At 50.3% G+C, this 16,808-nt stretch overlaps 1 protein-coding gene across 1 annotated transcript; it reads right to left on the bottom strand.

The window, feature by feature from the left end:
• Positions 1-618: 618 nt before the first annotated feature.
• On the bottom strand, positions 619-1,976 carry LOC149333994 (uncharacterized). Its single transcript, XM_089557834.1, has 3 exons — positions 1,486-1,976; positions 841-1,050; positions 619-775 (listed from the first exon to the last, which is right to left on the bottom strand). Exons 1-3 carry the CDS (start codon positions 1,656-1,658, stop codon positions 619-621), a joined length of 540 nt encoding a protein of 179 aa, XP_089413960.1. The 5' UTR covers positions 1,659-1,976.
• Positions 1,977-16,808: the final 14,832 nt, after the last annotated feature.

Here is a 16,808-nt window from a genome sequence, read left to right as displayed (position 1 = left end):
ACGTCACCTCTCTTTAAAGCATTGTGTTGGCATGTTTAGGTAGCGAATGCGTTTAGCCTGTATTAAAAAGTGTAAGTTCAAGCTGTCAGTTAGTTACTCGCGACCACTCACAACTTAGTAGCACAGAAGCTGTAGAAACCCTCATGCACAAAGGATGAGGGCACTGGGGGAGTGGGGAGAGATGAAAAAAAGAAGAAAACACTGAGTGTGTGCTTATGCAATAAAAAGAATGAATTGTCAATCACAGTACTTTTTTTTTTCTACTCACAAAGCTGGCAACAGAGTTGCTGCTGCCAAATGCTCATTCCTGAAACTCAAGTTTTGATTGAATGTCACTTAAGCAAGCACAAGTTTTACATAGTGCACACAGTGGCCTTATTTAGGAAGCTGTAAAAAAATAAAAGGAGCATGCAAACATGTCTGTTGGCCCTGCACACATGTTTTTATCCTGAAGCTGTGCTGAAGCCATGCTAGAGCCCTGCCAACAGTATCAAAAAGTTGATGACAAACATAAGCAGATGGCAACACTAAGCAATAAATGTGATTTAATATACAGTTGACCGTAACTGTGCACGTACGACCTTTACCGTACCACCATTATCAGACCATTACCTGCATTTAGAGGACAGGGTATTGAAAGCCAACGTAGCTGTCTGAAGGAAACTCGCGCCGGATGCGGGTGACGACGCACGCAGGTAGCACAACCCGGTTTCCCTTCCCGAGAGTTCGCCAGATCCATCGGGTAAACATTCGGTAGGCGGTGTACCGATATGCTCTGAAAAAGCCACGGATTATGGTGAAGCATTACGGCATTTCAGACGCAAGACACTTCTGGCTTACCTGTGTACCTCTTCGTCCCCTTCAACGTCAACCCCGTTTTCTCGCATCTCCCAGTATACCACCCGGAGCACCTGCGGCAGACAGCAAATGCTTTCGAAATCCGGGTGGTGGGTGATGCAGCCTTCTTCGGCGTTGATTACGACGATGGCTGGCACGTCGCGACAACAGACGCGCTCGACCGGCGAGTCCATTTCTGGGCAGAAGCCGCAACTGCACCTGCGTCATCCTTGGATTTAGAAAATCTGCGGAATATGCAATAGGAGGAGTGACACCGGGAAATAACGCTACGGAAATGCACATTCCATTGGTTCTGCACTCATTTGCGATGTCCCTCGGGAAGGCAAGCACTTACGCTAGCCATCATGTATGTACATACATACATACACTGTTGTACGATTTGTAGCACTTATTACCGATTCGTTATCCTCTCTCGCTATCGCTCCTACCTGTGCTTTTCCTACCTATCACATCTTTATGCCTGATTTCTGCCGGCCGCAGCTCGGGCGCTCGGGCACTTCAACAGCAATTGCTGTTGCCTTAGTGGCATGGCACATGCCTACGACGGCGGATAGACCTCTCCAAGCACTACCTTTTCGTTTCGTTTTCCTTTTTTTCTATTTATGCAAATATACTGCTACTACTTACCACTGAGCACCTTCGTCGTCGCTGTCGTCTGGAGAGTCCGGCGAGCCCGCCGACGAGTCGCTGTCGTCGTCGTCAGGATGCAGCGCCGGATTTCTGAACGGCGTGTCCTTATAAGGCTGAAATCCCATTTCAGCACTCATCCGTAAAATTCGTTCCTTTAGCTCGGGATCCATAGTTCGCGAGAACCCGCAGCGACGGGAGCAAGACAGAGCAGCAGACAGCGGGACAGCGAGCGAGCGAAAAAGAGCGCGTCAACCGGAAGTAAACAAACCGATCTCGTCGATGACGTATTTGTGGGCGGAGCATGGACCCGGTCTGTAATCTTTATTTTTTTATGGTTCGCTCCGGTGTACGAGTTGAGAGGGAAAAGGCTGGTGGTCATTTTTAATTGCCATTATCTCTGGTTCTACACAAGGTACATCAAAAATTTTTGCGGTAGGATGATGGATCTTCCAATGTCTATCAGTATTTCGACTTCTCTTTGCCTGCTTGGGAACCGTTTCAGGGACCCTTTAACTTTTCGCATCCCGGGAAGTGCTCACTTGTATCTCGCCTTCTTCCCTTGATACTCGTTCCCGCGCGAATGCTTCTACGATTTGTCTTTGCAGTTTATCTTACTGCCCAGATCCGTGTGCCTCAGCACTCTTATGTGCTTCGCTTTTTGGTTGGATGGCTATGCATCGTGCAAGTCTTTAGCACTCATTCTAACGCTAATTTCAGGGCTCACAACGAAAATGATGTCGCTGCTGTCCATTTGCCGGCAACGCTGATGCCTTTAGTGGCGGCAGCTCCCTTTTGTGCGCTTGCCCTTCCTCTCGTTTCGATGTCACCACTCATTCTTATGTCTTCCTTTCATCTTTCGGGGACAGCTCTGTTTCTTGCGCTTGGCTGTCAAATTGTGATAACTCACTTTCCTGAACTGGCGGTTCCTTTCCTTCCGGTTGCAGCTTTCTTTCTTGTGCTTTCCTTTCATTCTCTCCTGGGGAAGCACATGCCGCTTCCGTCGCCTAGAGCACGTAGTTTCCTGTTCTCTGACAATATTATTCTCATTGTCAGCCGATTCACCTGCGCTACCTGGCTCAGCCCTGTCTCTGAGGCCTTTCCGAAAACTGCGCTATTTCTTCTCAGTCTCTCAGTGCACATTCGCCTTTATCTTTCTCGAATAGAATGACGTCTACAGCCGGCATGTCGTCTGGAAGGTTCTGTACTTTACTGTCATGCAGCTGCTTAGCTTCTTCAGGCGCAGGGAAATCGTTGTTCTCTCCTGTCATGAGTGCTGGCAGGCAGCTCTCATCATGCTCCTGACGGGTTTCAGCCGATTCCGGATGACTATCGGTCTTGCACTAAGTTGCAGTGTTCCCGCTACTCCAGCTGGTTTTTTGGACTGTGACTCAGCTCGCAGCGGTGCGAAAGCACGAGACTCGTTTTTCATCGCTCACCACAAACACTAACGCACAACGCAGCATCAGCAAACTCAATATGCGCTTGCTTCCGTAGATCGAAAGTCTCAGGTTTCTGCATCTGTGTTGAACACGATGCACAACATGATGTGTCATCCGCTTTGACTTCGCTTGCGTCAGCACTGGATTTTTCAATAATGTCCAGCCGAGCCGAACATTATCTCTGCTATGCGCTGCAACTACTCCTGCTTTTGTCACGCTAGGAGATCCGCTTTCCTTTAACTCCACTGAAGTCTCAATGGGCGAATCCTCTGTAATTGCACAGTCCGCTGCTGAGGTTACCTTATCCGAAGGTAGAGAGGTTTCCTGAGTTCCGTATGCGGGCCATCCTCGGCTGTTACAGCAGGAGTTACATCTGCCAAGTACGAACTACCTTCCTCGGTGCCTCACTGGCAAGGCTGCTCTACAGCTACGCACTCTACCTCTGTCACGAACGTCCGAACCTTCCGCACTTTCGAGCCATTCTAAAATATCGACTTTAAAAAGGCACGCAAAACCGAAGCACAACTTCCTACTTTCATCGTTCTCGTACTTTTCACGGAGCTCCTGCGGTGACAGCCGATAATTTCGCGATAGAATATATTTTAACGCAAGGTAGGTGTCTTCGCCATCGTCTACCAAGTATTTTACCACGTCAGACGCTTCGCACAAAAAGAGCGACCAAAACTTGTGCCAAACCATCCCACTCAATGCCCTTTCTCTCACAGACGCCCTCGGAATCTGCTAAGTACTTCGCCATATCCTCGACGATCACTAAAACGCAGCAGCCTGTCTCTCGACAGCTGACCTTTAGTCTCAGGGAGAACGGATAATGATTTATCCCTCTCAAAACACATCCGAAGCGCTTCAACCTCCAGGTCCACCAATTTCATTACTCGAGCATGCTGTTTTATCTCAAGCTGCTCCTGTCTTTCTGCCTCTTCGTGCTAAAGGCGTTCTTATATCGCTTTCGCTCTGTGTCTTCGCGCTCACTGCATTCTGTGATCTCAGCCTAGGACTCATTGGCTTCCTCAGCGATTCCTGATTGGCTTCCTCAGCATGATCTCAAAAATCGTATGCTTTCGTTTTGCGGGGCCCAAAGCAGTGGCCAACTTTTCAGAAATTCCGATAAGTTCCTTCACATTAAGGTTCTCCATCACGTAAGCAATTTTTTTCAACAACGCCTTGTTTACTCCCTATACACCAGCTTTAGTTTCATAACACTCCTACCAGGCTAGAAAGAGCAAACCTCTCTCCAGTGCTAAGCACAGCCCTACTCTAGACTACAATCACGTGTGCTGGAGCAGTCTGGCGAATTGAGGGGAAAACATCAGGTACTCACCACGCCAAGGTAGCTGACGCCGGTCAATCCCGCTGCTGCAATTCACTGTTACGACTGGGTATTCCACCGCTGCCACCACTGGTACGACTGGGCCTCCGAGCCTGGTAACCACTGTTGGAACTGGAGCATCTCAGCCTGCTGCCAATGTTGCGCAGAGCTGAGCGAAGAAACAGTCGAGGCGACGGTGAGTCAAGGAACGTTTATGTAGAGTAGTGCCATGTATCATTATAGTGTGTGTTCATTCGAACTGAAGGCCGGAGGAAAGGGGTGTTATCATTTTGTGCGAAGCATACTATTTTAGCTACCACTTCAGCCCTTCACCGTGGTTATTCGCCTCCAAATCACGTGATACATGACGTCACACCACGTGACACGATGACGTCACGACAGTAGAGAAACGGGGGCCCACCTTGCCCCGTCGCTGTGGTTGTGCGCCTCCAAATCACGTGACACGATGATGCCACACCACGTGACACGACGACGTCACGGCAGTGGAGAAACGGGGGCCCACCTCGCGCCGTCGCTGTGGTTGTGCGCCTCCAAATCACATGATACATGACGTCACACCACGTGACACGATGACGTCACGACAGTGGAGAAACGGGGGCCCACCTCGCGCCGTCGCTGTGGTTGTGCGCCTCCAAATCACGTGATATATGACGTCACACCACGTGACACGATGACGTCACGACAGTGGAGAAACGGGGGCCCACCTCGCGCCGTCGCTGTGCTTGTGCACCTCCAAATTACGCGACACGATGATGCTTCGCATTCTCCAGGCTTAACCAAGTTAAGCCTCAGCCATTTTTTGTTCGTGACGCGAGAAGCGACTGCACTAATCTCGATTAATCACAGCCATGAAGAGTTGCATCGACGTTTTTCCAGGTTATTGTAGATGACCTTGGCTTGTTATCTCGAAGTCTCTTTGCCGGCATCAAATTGAGTGATTCCACGAGCGGAGGGCATTCGTAGTTCGACGACCGACGAGCACGTTTGTTGCTTACGCCGCTGCCATGCTGTTTAGTTCTTTTGCGGGCGCAAGTCAGCCCAAATAAAGAGCTTCGTTTGCAACACTTGTTGCTGTCTTCCTGACCGCTGGACTGCCGTCACTACAACGTGACATCTGGTGGAGGTGCTGGGTACTCTTTCATGTTCCGGACACCCCCTGCAAGTCGTGACGCCAGCCCTCTGAGTCATTCATCGGAGGACCTGAGTCCAGTCCACCGCGCAAGCAGACGCCTGATAGGGGACGCACCTGAGACGGACTCTACCGGAGCCTATCCGGAAGCGAAAGCAAACAGCAACGTCCGCCATGAGCTTGCCCCAGGCGTCGACTCCAAGCATACGGCAGCTATGCTTCGCCTGGCGCCGACCCCGAAGAATGGCTGGTACAGTTCGACCGTGTAGCTATCTTTAACAACTGGGACGATGCCATGAAATTTAGGAACGTCTTCTTCGCCTTCGAGGGACCAACAAGAATCTGGTTTCAGAATGAGGAAGATAGCCTTAGGAACTGGGAAACCTTCAAGAAGCAGCTTCTCAAGACCTTCATAACCGTCGTGAGAAAGGACTGTGCCAAGCAGCTGCTATAGACTCGCATACAACACCCAAACGAGACCGTTGTAGTGTACACTGAGGAAATGGAGCGTCTATTCCGTTGTGCCTACGTGAGCATGATGGAAGAAGACAAGGTAAAGCTGCTTATGCGAGGAGTTAAAGAGCAACTCTTTGCCAGTCCCGTACGTAACCCACCGAAAAACGTCAAGAAATTCGTAGAAGAGGCATCCACCATGGAGAAAACTCGATGACAGAGCCCGCAAGTATGACCGCCAGCAGCGCGTTTTCTCAGCAAGCTGCTTGAACACCGCTAACCATAACCTGCGGGAGGTTATACGTCAAGTTGTGCGACAAGAAATCCGACGATTGCTGCCAATAGGAACGCAGCCGCAGCTTACATCGCTCACTTACGTCATCCTGGACGAAGTTCAACAGGCCTTGGTTGTGACGCCGACAACGTCGCAGCCTCTGGAGCCTCCAGCCATGACTTACACCGCAGGAGTGCGCTGTCCTGCACCTCGACGACAAGATCCAAGCTCCTATCGCGCTCAGCCAGCTGGGCTGGAACGCCGCCTTCTCGCCCGAACTCGCCTTTCCTACGAGCGTCGCACACGGCCGAAGAAATGCGACGAGTGGAGAACTCCCGACCAGCGCCGCCACTGCGCTTCCACTGTGTCGAAGCCGGTCACATCCTCATGCCATACCCATACAGAATAATGGGCATCCGAGGGCTCTCTTACGACGCCCCACGACCCGGACCCGGCCAGCGACCAGCCGAAATCGAGTTTTTGCGTCGGGAAGAATGCTTATCGCCGAGCCGCCCATCACGTTCCCCGTCGCCATCGTCACCGCGCTTTTTGTCTCCTAGCCGAGGTTATGCCGTGCGTGGACGCTCCCCCAGCCACCGAAGGTTAAACCAAATAAAGCAGCCTCTGGAGGTGAGGCTGTTTCTAAGCGCAAGAACAAGGATCCTCTATCGACAATACGCAACACCATGCCTCAACTACGACGACAACACCGACGACGACGACGACACGGCCAGACTTGAAGCTTTTACCGCTGTCCAGAGAAGTAATGTCGGAGTTCGCCTACTGCAGCCTCACTCCTCGACGAAGCCGAGATCGAAGACCGAAGACAACGTACAATATGAGAACGCGAACAAGTGACTTTGAAGTTACGGTCGACGGTCACGCGGTTGCTGCCTTGGTCGACACGGGAGTTGACTGCTCCGTCATGAGCGTGCCACTCGCTGTCCGACTCAGGAAAGTAACAACTAGGGATGGGCTACTGATCCGCACCGCAGGTGGTAACCTTATTACGCCGTCAGAACGCTACACAGCGAGAGTTACAGTAAATGGGGGAACCTATGCTGCAACCTTCCTGGTCCTACAGCAATGCTCGCGAGACATCATTTTGGGAATGGACTTCCTGGATGAACATCGCGAGATCATTGACCTTCGATCTAAGTAAATCAAACTTTCCACGGAGAAAGCAATAGCTACTGCGACGAGCGCGACTCATCACGTTGCCTTAACCGTCCTCGACGAAGCTTTGAGCGCGCCGCCCCGATCGACTGTCGCGGCCTGCATAGGTACTGGAGTCATCGAAAATGCCGAAGGCGTCATCGAGGGGAACACCCAGTTACTCCTGGATCGAGGACTGGGCGTCGCAAGGGGAGTCGCCCAAATATGAAATGGCCAAGCCCAGGTGCTGCTAACCAACTTCACCGAAGAATACCAGCATCTAAACAAAAGTTCGACGATGGCTTTTCTCGACGAGCTGGCAGGCATCAGAGACATATTTTCCCTCCACGTCCAACCCGTAGAACCATCTGACCGAGGCCAACAACCCACGTTTGATATCAACCCAGCATTACCACGGAGCAGACAAGAGCAAATACGCAGTCTTTTCCAAAGGTACAGCGATTGCTTCTCATCAGCATTGAATGTGCGACGAACCCAGCTTGCCTGCACCGCATTATCACAGATGAACACGCCCGTCCACTGCGGCAGAGCCAAAACCGTGTATCGCCACTAGAACGCCAAGCTATCCGCAAGCAATTTGAGGAGGTGCTTCGTGACGACGTATATAGCCATCAAGGAGCGCCGGGGCAGCACCAGTCGTCCTAGTAAAAAAAAAAGACTGCACCCTTCGCTTTTCCGTCGATTACCGCCGCCTGAACACCGTTACGAAAAAGGATGTCTACCCCCTCCCCCGCATCGAAGACAAATTGGATCGGCTCTGCAACGCTAAGTACTTCTCATCGATGGACCTGAAGAGCGGCTACTGGCAAATTGAAGTCGACGAAGGAGATTGCGAGAAGACTGCGCTCATCAGAGCAGACGGACTCTTCGAGCTAAAGCTGATTCCATTCGGCCTCTGCTCTGCACCAGCGACGTTCCAGCTAGTAAAGGATGCGGTTCTCGCAGGCTTGAAGTGGCAAATATGTCTAGTTTACTTAGATAACGTTGTTGTCTTCTCCTGAAGCTTCCAAGACTACCTCAGAAGGCTTCGTATAGCGCTGGAGACAACCAAGTCTTCAGGCCTAACACTGAAACCAGAGAAGTGCCACTTCGCCTACGAGGAGCTGCTGTTCCTTGGTCACGTCGTAAGCAAGGATGGAGTTCGCCCCGTCCCTCAGAAGACGGCTGTGATCGCAGAGTTTCCACAGCCCAATGACAAGAAAGCTATGCACAGATTCCTTGGATTGTGCGCTTAATACCGGCGATTCGTCAAGAACGTTTCGCGCATCGCTGAACCTTTGACCCAACTTACCGAGGCTGGCGTGCCTTTTAAATGGGAAACGCCGCAAGTGGAAGCTTTCAAAGAGCTGAAGCGCCGCTTACAGTCCCCCCCTGTGCTCGGGCTCTTTGATGAAAACGCCGAAAGCGAAATTTATACCGTTGCAAGGAGTGTGGGCTTAGGAGCGGTGGTTGCCCAGAAAAATGGTAGACAGGCGAAAGTGATCGCGTACGCTAGCCGTTCACTGTCGAAAGCCGAGGCCAACTATTCGACAACCGAGAAAGAATGTCTCGCCATTATTTGGGCCACGCCGAAATTTCGCCCCTACCTGTACGGACGACCATTCAAGGTTGTGAGCGATCACCATGCTCTGTGCTGGCTAGCCAATTTGAGAGAACCCTCCGGCAGCCTTGCCCGCTGGAGCCTGCGTCTTCAAGAATTCGATATAACTGTAGTATATCAATCTGGCTGCAAGCATTCCGACGCAGACTGCTTGTCGCGAGCCCCCGTCGACGCAGCACCCGAAGGAGATGACGACGAGGCTTTGTTAGGACCGGTAAGTGCCAGCAGTTTCGCGCAGCAGCAGCGCTCGGATCCTGAGTTGCAAAGCCTAGTTTATTATCTGAATGGCAGGACCGCATCTCCTCCGCGAGGGTTCAAGCGCCAACTATCGTCCTTTGTATTTCACAATAATGTCCTCCTGAAGAAGAACTTCGCGCCCAACAGGACAGTGCATCTTTTTGTGATGTCCAAAAATCTCAGGCAAGGAATTATGCAGGCATGTCATGATGAGCCTACTGCAGGGCATCTCGGGATCGCTTGCATGTTGCACCGCATCCAGGAGAAGTACTATTGGCCGCGGCCAGCTGCCGACGTTTCCCATTACGTGAAAACATGCCGTGAGTGTGAGCGACGCAAAAGGCCTCCGATTAGGCCAGCCGGAGTCCTGAACCCCATACCACCTTCAAGTAAGCCCTTTCAGCAAATAGGGATGGACCTCCTCGGCTCCTTTCCGACTTCATCATCAGGTAACAAGTGGATCATCGTGGCCACCGACTACACGACCCGCTACGGCAAAGCAAAAGCGTTGCCTAGTGGTACCACTCGAGAAGTCAAAAAATTTTTCGTCGAACGGATTCTCCTGCGACACGGCGCCCCCCAAGTGCTCATCACAAACAGAGGAACAGCGTTTGCAGCGGACCTGACACAAGCCATCTTAAACTACAGTCACACAAGCCATCGGAGGACAACTCAACGGACTCACAGAGCGCCTGAACAAAACCATCGCAGACATGCTCTCCATGTACATTGAGGCCGAACACAAGACTTGGGACATCATTCTGCCCTACGTGGTCTTTGCCTATAGCACTGCCGTTCAGGAGACAACCAGGTTTACCCCATTGCAGCTTGTATACAGTAGGAAGCCCACGACAACACTCGACGCAATGCTCCCGCACGTTTCAGAAGAAGACAACCGCGATGTCGCCGCCTACCTTCATCGCGCCGAGGAAGCCCGAAAAGTTGAGCGGCTTCGCATTGAAGACCAACAGCACACCGACGCCCGACGCTACAATCTGGGCCGACGAGGCACGCATTACATGCCGTGTGATCGTGTTTGGATATCGACGCCAATTTGCCGCTGTGGAATGGGTGAAAAGTTGCTGCGGCGCTACTTTGGCTCGTACAGGGTTCTCCGTCGCATCGCTGGCCTAGACTATGAAGTTGTCCCCGACGGCACGACAGCATCTCAGCGACGACGCACATGACTGCAAGCCGTACATAACGGCGTACATGACGGCCAGCGAAGCGTCGGTTGAGTATCGAGCCGCGCTAGCTAGGAGACGGGGAAGGGACTGCGCAGGGCGAGCCAGAATGAATCATGCTGCGAGTCGCGACATGTCCGAGAGTCCCGGATCGATTTGCGCAATGGCGGGCGCACGGCGCTGGTTTCCATGGAGGGCAGCGGAATGCGTGCTTTTGCATAATAGTGCTCAGTCCTTTCAAGTGAACGCCATGGTTCTTATCCTTCACTCCGGCCGCCTGGTCACCAGCAGCGAGCATATTCCCGTTGTTCCATTTGGGCCACAAGTCACCACTGCGGTCTGCCAATTCCTGCTCGCGTACGTAACCAGTGAGGCTCCAGTCCAGGTCCTGAGCCAGTACAGGCAGGTCATGTCGATTATCGTGGGCCAGATTGGGTCTGGCCGTGAATTTTGGATGGAACGGGGTACGTTCGCCTACAGTTGTCCGCATCGACCCCGGTCCCCAACTATCTGCACTTCTCCGGTTAGCGAGTTACCTTTGATACCAAAAAAAATGCAGCACGTTTGCCGGTGCTTTGGTCCCTCGGGCCACTTCCAGCCGCAATGCACGGCTTTTATTCTGCGGGCACTGCGTTGTTCATGGCCACCAAAGCGGCCGCTGTGCTCTTCCCTGTCTACGTTGTGGGCCTCCCAAAGGTTAGCAGTGCCCTGGTGAAACAAACGGGCGTATTAAGAGGCAGCCGGAATTAGGAAAGAAACTGTGGGAATACCTTCACGTTCAGCCTCCCAAAAAAGTCCCGTGCTTCCTCTGGAGGGCCCGCGACTACCGTCTGATGTAAGTGTTGGGATCTTAGTGGTGCCGTGCAAGGCCGCGCATCTGCTTTTCCGGCATTTAGAGGTAATTCAAATCCGCTTTTCCGGTTTTTACAGGTAATTCAACACATGGCATCAGTATTTAAAATTCTATCCTTAAATGTACAGGGCTTTCGCAGCCACCGGGAACAGACTGAAGTAATTGATTGCCCCAGTAGCACAAATGAGGCTCGGAATTGCGGACCTTTGTGCGCCCAGCACGGGTGGCCATGGGGTCCCGACATGGGATATGTGCGCGATGTGCAACTCTGCATCGCGCGGTACCCACAATGGCAGCCCAGTGGGTTTGCTACACAGCACCGGCAGGTGACCACTATGGTCTGCATGCATAAAAACGAGAAAGGGGGCTTTCCTCCGACCCTTGAGGGACCCAGATGGGCAATAATGGGCTTCTCAGGGGCGACCTGTAGGAGGGCTAAGATGGCAGTGCAGCAGGGAGCCACAAGGGCCAACCCATGCCTGGCAGGGACGCCGGAACAGGGGGGGGGGGGGGGCAGGGGGGCCAGAACCCCTCTAAGTATTCTCATCAGGGGGCTAAGCCCCTCTCCCGCCTGAATTCCTGCCTTGTTTACATTTTATTTGCTGTAACCTAACTTACGACTTCCGCGTTCCCAGGACGTCCCAGTGGGAAACTAAACGTTGAAGACACCCGCAAGTCTCTGGAACAGGCATGAATTACAATGCTAGCCCTCATTTTGGTTTTAATAGAAAGGCAATTTTAACAATAAAAACACTCTGGCGTAGGCACCATGCCGAGCGCCACTTGCACGCTAGTTACATTCTGCGCTGAAATGCAAATTAGGTTTTAGAATGACCGAGGCAAGCACATCTCGTTGGCTTCATGCAGAAAACCCTTCATTTTCAATCCAGGGGGACCGGTCTTTGTCGTCGCGAAGTGGCAGGTGGGCTGTACGGCTGTTCATTGTTCGGGCTAGGGATACGGAGGGGTAAAGGGAGGAAGCTGGCGCGACGGTGCGGGTCAGTCTAATTTGTTCAGCAGAAAATTCTAAGAAAGCTTCGTATGAGCAGAGTCCCTGTATGAGGTAGCCCACTCCTGCCGACACGGAAGCAAAGCTCATTTCCTTTGCTTTGCTACAGGAGGTTTACAGCGGTCCCCCCTCTGTCGGGGCCATTTTAAGTCAAATGGCGATATTCCAGAGGTTACTCAGAAGGGGGAACCCGACTGCACGAAGAATGAGAGAGCGTCGTCTCGGAATGAGAACTTTTGGTTGGAAAACAAGCCTTGCAAAAAGCTGACTTACAGATTTCCCCAAATGGTCTATTATTGTGCAGGAGTTCGTCGTGTCGAAAGGACGTCGTTGAAAAGTACGTTCAGCGATCTCCTGTTTTGTTCAAAAATTCAGTCGTCAAAATTGGCGGACGAGGAGGCATTGCAGATGCGCAGAACGTTACATGGAAAAGTGGTCCATTCCAGTTGCTTTATATAAAGAAGCGCTTTTGAAGAGCCTTGGGAGTCGACCTTTAGGGAGCTTGGCGGAAGCTTGCACCGCGATCAAGGAAGGCCGGCACCGTTTGTCAACCTGCGTGGACAGATCCAGCCTTTTGGGGGGCTTATTTGGGCATGTACAGGCACGGACAAAAGTAAAACGGAACACGCAACTGTAGTCGACTATTTTTCACGCGTCACCTAATTGAAATTTCCAGCAGTGGTGCGCGCATGCTGGTATCGGAGGTTGGTGGGCTTTCTTGTAGACAAACAACGCTTCTTCATAATCAATGGAGAAAGCGTGATTGCACTTCGAACGCAATAGCATGCTCCGTTTACTTATGGCCGCGCCTGTACCGCTCTATCTGTGCTTGCATCATTAATATAGTTGAATATGCCCGCTTTGTCTTGCTCCTTTTCAAATAGAAAATTCGTTAGACTTACAGGTTAAATTATAGAAATGTGCTGGCGTTGCCGGTGCAGCTATGGTAGGCGCCATATCTGTGGCAGTATGATGTAAGACGCTTTTAGCACGCGCATGGTACTGTCGCTGCTTGTTGAGTCACGACAGCCTGTTCTGAAATTCAATGTCGAATCGGCACATTACGACTTTACGATGTTACGTTGTCATAAAAGAGCGTTGCTGAATGGTAGCAGCTCGATGTTTGTTTTCATTTGTTTTGATGGGTTTGGTTTCTATGCTTGAAGTCGAAAAAAAAATTGGCAGCCTTTTCTCTCTCCCCGAGGCAGGCCTAAAGCATATAACGCGTCATAATTGAAAAAAATTTGCAGCCAGATGACGGACTGTATATTTAGAACGTTTTTTTTGTACGCTATGATGTACGTTCTTTGTTTTTGCTTTTACTGGCAGTAGGCTCTGGAGTTTTCTGTAACCATCGGTGTTCTCGTTTTGCTTAGCGGGCGTCCGCCTCATCGCATCGCAGTTATGTGGGCAGCGATTGAAAACTGACTGTATTTTTTAATTGATTCTATCCTTACACGTAATGTCTGGCTCCCCCCAAAAAATCAACAGTTTCTTCATACCGGCTCCAAAGCGTACATGCCTAAGAAGAGGAGAATCTCAATGTACGATATCCTATAGTTCTTAGCATTTCATCCCCACTTCCATTTGTGTCAGTGCATCTGCTCAACCACACCTTTTGCTTCTTCGCGTTTCCCGGTCACTCCCAGATGGCGCTACTTCTGCAGAAATTAGTCCAGCCCTTCCCGACAGCACGAACACCGTCGATGTTCAACCATTCGGCGATGACTGTAGCCATGATTCCGAGCTGTCCCTACCACCCTCAGACTGCTTCGCGGGCAAGTATTTTCAGTGTTTCGAACCAAAACAAAAGTCTCCTGTCTGCTATGCTAATAATAATGCCTTGTTATACATTGATTCGGAAAATGTTGAAGAAACTTGATTTCGCATGTTTTAAAAACCATTCATTGTAAATAGGAGGAGCCCGTTGTGAAAAGCAAAATGTGACCATATGTCTTTGATTTTATTTGTAGAAGGTCCAACACCGGGGCCTTCACGTCGAACAACAGGAGGAAGCAGCTTTGATGAAAAAAGCAATGTGCATTCGCTAATAGCCTTCACGAATTCAAGAATCATATCGACGAGGGAGGACCAGTCAGCGCTGTACGAATGTCGGTCACTTCTAGCCGAAACCTACTGGTTCCCCAGAAAGCGACGTGGTAGATCGTGCCAACGTGATTGGTTTGTTCGATTTCCTTGGCTTTTTTTTTTTTAAGGCAAGAGCGACGTACTCTTCTGTCACGAGTGCCGTCGACATTTCGATGAATGAGCGGAAAGTGCTGGAAGCTTTTGTTACGGTTGGTTTTAACAAGTGGAAAAAAATAACGAGAAATTCCAGTCAGATGAAAAGAGCAAATTTCACTTGGCCTCCGTGAGCCGAAACTTGCCATGCCAGGCAGGCGTTCCTCTTTTGCGTTTCCTGTCGCAGTAATACAACAAACTGCTGGAGGTGGCGAAGGCAGCACTTCGTGTCGCAGTTAGCTCTGTGCGCTGCCTCGGCCGCATAGGTCAAGCTCTTCGAGGACAAGGTAAATGTGATGGAAGTTTGCTCGATTTGCTCGACGAGAGATCGCAGGATTTCCCGGCCCTTAAGACGTGGATGACTAAGAGAAATAAGTGAGCGCTAACATGCAGTATGATCTTATAGAGATTATGGCCCATAGTGTGCAACAAGAAATTGTAGAGGACGTGAAGTCTAGTCCACTTTTTGGCATCATTGCTGATGAAATAACCAATGTAAATGGTGACGAGCAGTTCACCCTTTGCGTGCGGTGGGTGCAGAGCGATAATCTCGAAGTTCGGGAAGAGTATCTCGGCCTGTATAACGCGCCCGACAGTAGATCCGAGGCTCTGCACTCGACCATCAAGGACATGATTTTGCGACTACGCCTAGGCTTTCACTGTGTACGTGGCCATTGCTTCGACAGGGCGGCGAATATGTACGGTCGTTTTTTGGGTGTGCACAAATGTCTTAGTGACTGTTAGCCACGGTAATTCTATTTCTATTGCAGTAATCACTGTTTAGATCTGGTACTGCAAGAAGCCAGCAGGAGTTGCGACATAATTGGAGACGCTCTTAGCACTGTAAAAGGCGTTTCCAACGTAGTCCTCGACTCCAAGAAGCGCAAAAGTGTTTATGCTAACGTAATACATCCTACAGGACGCGAGTCACCTGTGGAGAGTGGATTAACGCCAAATAACTTACTGCCTCTTTGCCCTCCGCGATGGACCGTTAGAGTAAAGTCGATGGAGAGATTCGTTGCGAATTACGAATGAATCCAAGAGACACTCAAAGAGCTCTTGCAGATACCAGATTCAGTGACCGAAAGCAGCAAGACTATTTTTATAGGTTACGATCGGCTTTTGCAGAAATTTGAAACCTTGTTAAGTGTCGACATTTCCGTAGCCTTCTTTGGACCTTCTGAAGAACTAGCGAGGGCTCTCCAGAACTGAACGTATTGCGCCGCAGGTGCAAAAAAAGGCAGCAGAGGCTCTCTGCGAGGTGACCTCCCAGTTACGCTCTGAAGCTTCGTTTGAGAAGCTGTGGTAGCACACGAGCACAGAAGCAGCGCGCCTAGGCTTGAAGGAACCTGGTATGTTAAGGCCGACAAAACCTCCATCGAGGTATGAGACGACAGATAGACCTGTCCAGCCAGTTGCACTTGACGTTAAGGCCGCGCTGCGCAAGGAGTATTTCGCTGTTGCCTAATGAATCATAAGTGAAAAAAAACAGCGTTATGAGCAGCCGGGCATGGAACAGCTCGTAAAACTAGAAGACATCTTATCCAGCGCCGCTGGAGGTAGTCGGTATACAGCAGATGAACTAGAGGCAACTATGGGAGTGCATGCAGTGGAATTTGAATTGTGCAGACTCTCTGCGCAGTTTATGCTATTACCTACTCTTCTAAATGGTGCTGATTCTACCACAACTCTGGGCATTGTGGAGATCTTACAAAGGCAGTCGCAAACATGCGCGAGTTGATGGATCAGGTCGTGAGGTATGTTCAGCTTCTGTTTTACATACCAGCGTCTGTCGCTTCTGGGGAACGTTCTTTTAGTGCTCTGCCCAGAGTACAAACGTATTTGCGCAACCGAACGACTCAAGAGAGGTTATCGCATCTTCTGATTTTGCATGTACATAAAGAAAGAACGCCGCTCTTAAGTTTAGACGACGTCCTCAAGTAGTTTGTGAACAGAACAGCGCAGCGAGCAGCAACCTTTGGTCCCGCTAAAGCACCTGGAAAGAGCAGCACTGTCCGAAATGTCTCCTGCTTGCGTGCATTATTGGTAACTGTACACATGTACTGTAGCGCGTTTGCGTGTATTGTGGTATTTAAACTCTTATTTTATGATATGGTTTTGTTCATGCGCGAATGCCTAAATATGTAAATTTGTCAAATGTCAATAAAAATGTGCGCAACGAAAATTCGTTTTTTTTTAAAACTTCTTTTCTCGTTAATGCTTGTATAATATATATGCGCCATCTACCGGTCAAGGAAACATTGCGTAAGATCAACAATTTTTTTTTGCTCGCAGTTAATTATTCTCTCGAGCCAAACATGGATTGTAATATCTGAAAACTTAAGTAGGTAAAAAAAAAACAAGTAAAAAAACTTGT

This window comes from Amblyomma mixtum, chromosome 8, assembly GCF_055824585.1.
Source record: "Amblyomma mixtum isolate Tamu chromosome 8, ASM5582458v1, whole genome shotgun sequence".
NCBI classification, from domain to species: Eukaryota; Metazoa; Arthropoda; class Arachnida; order Ixodida; family Ixodidae; genus Amblyomma; species Amblyomma mixtum.
The sequence above is the reverse complement of the archived record's forward strand: the minus strand, read 5'-3'. Positions and strand labels throughout refer to the sequence as shown.

What these genes read in the sequence shown, in the direction of transcription:
- LOC149333994 (XM_089557834.1), bottom strand. Translation starts at nt 1,658, where the DNA reads ATGGATCCCGAGCTAAAGGAACGAATTTTACGGATGAGTGCTGAAATG. An exon ending in GACGACGAAGGTGCTCAGTG is followed by an intron (nt 1,051 to 1,485) that starts GTAAGTAGTAGC and finishes ACGCAGGTGCAG; the next exon opens with TTGCGGCTTCTGCCCAGAAA. An exon ending in GGGGACGAAGAGGTACACAG is followed by an intron (nt 776 to 840) that starts GTAAGCCAGAAG and finishes TGGCTTTTTCAG; the next exon opens with AGCATATCGGTACACCGCCT.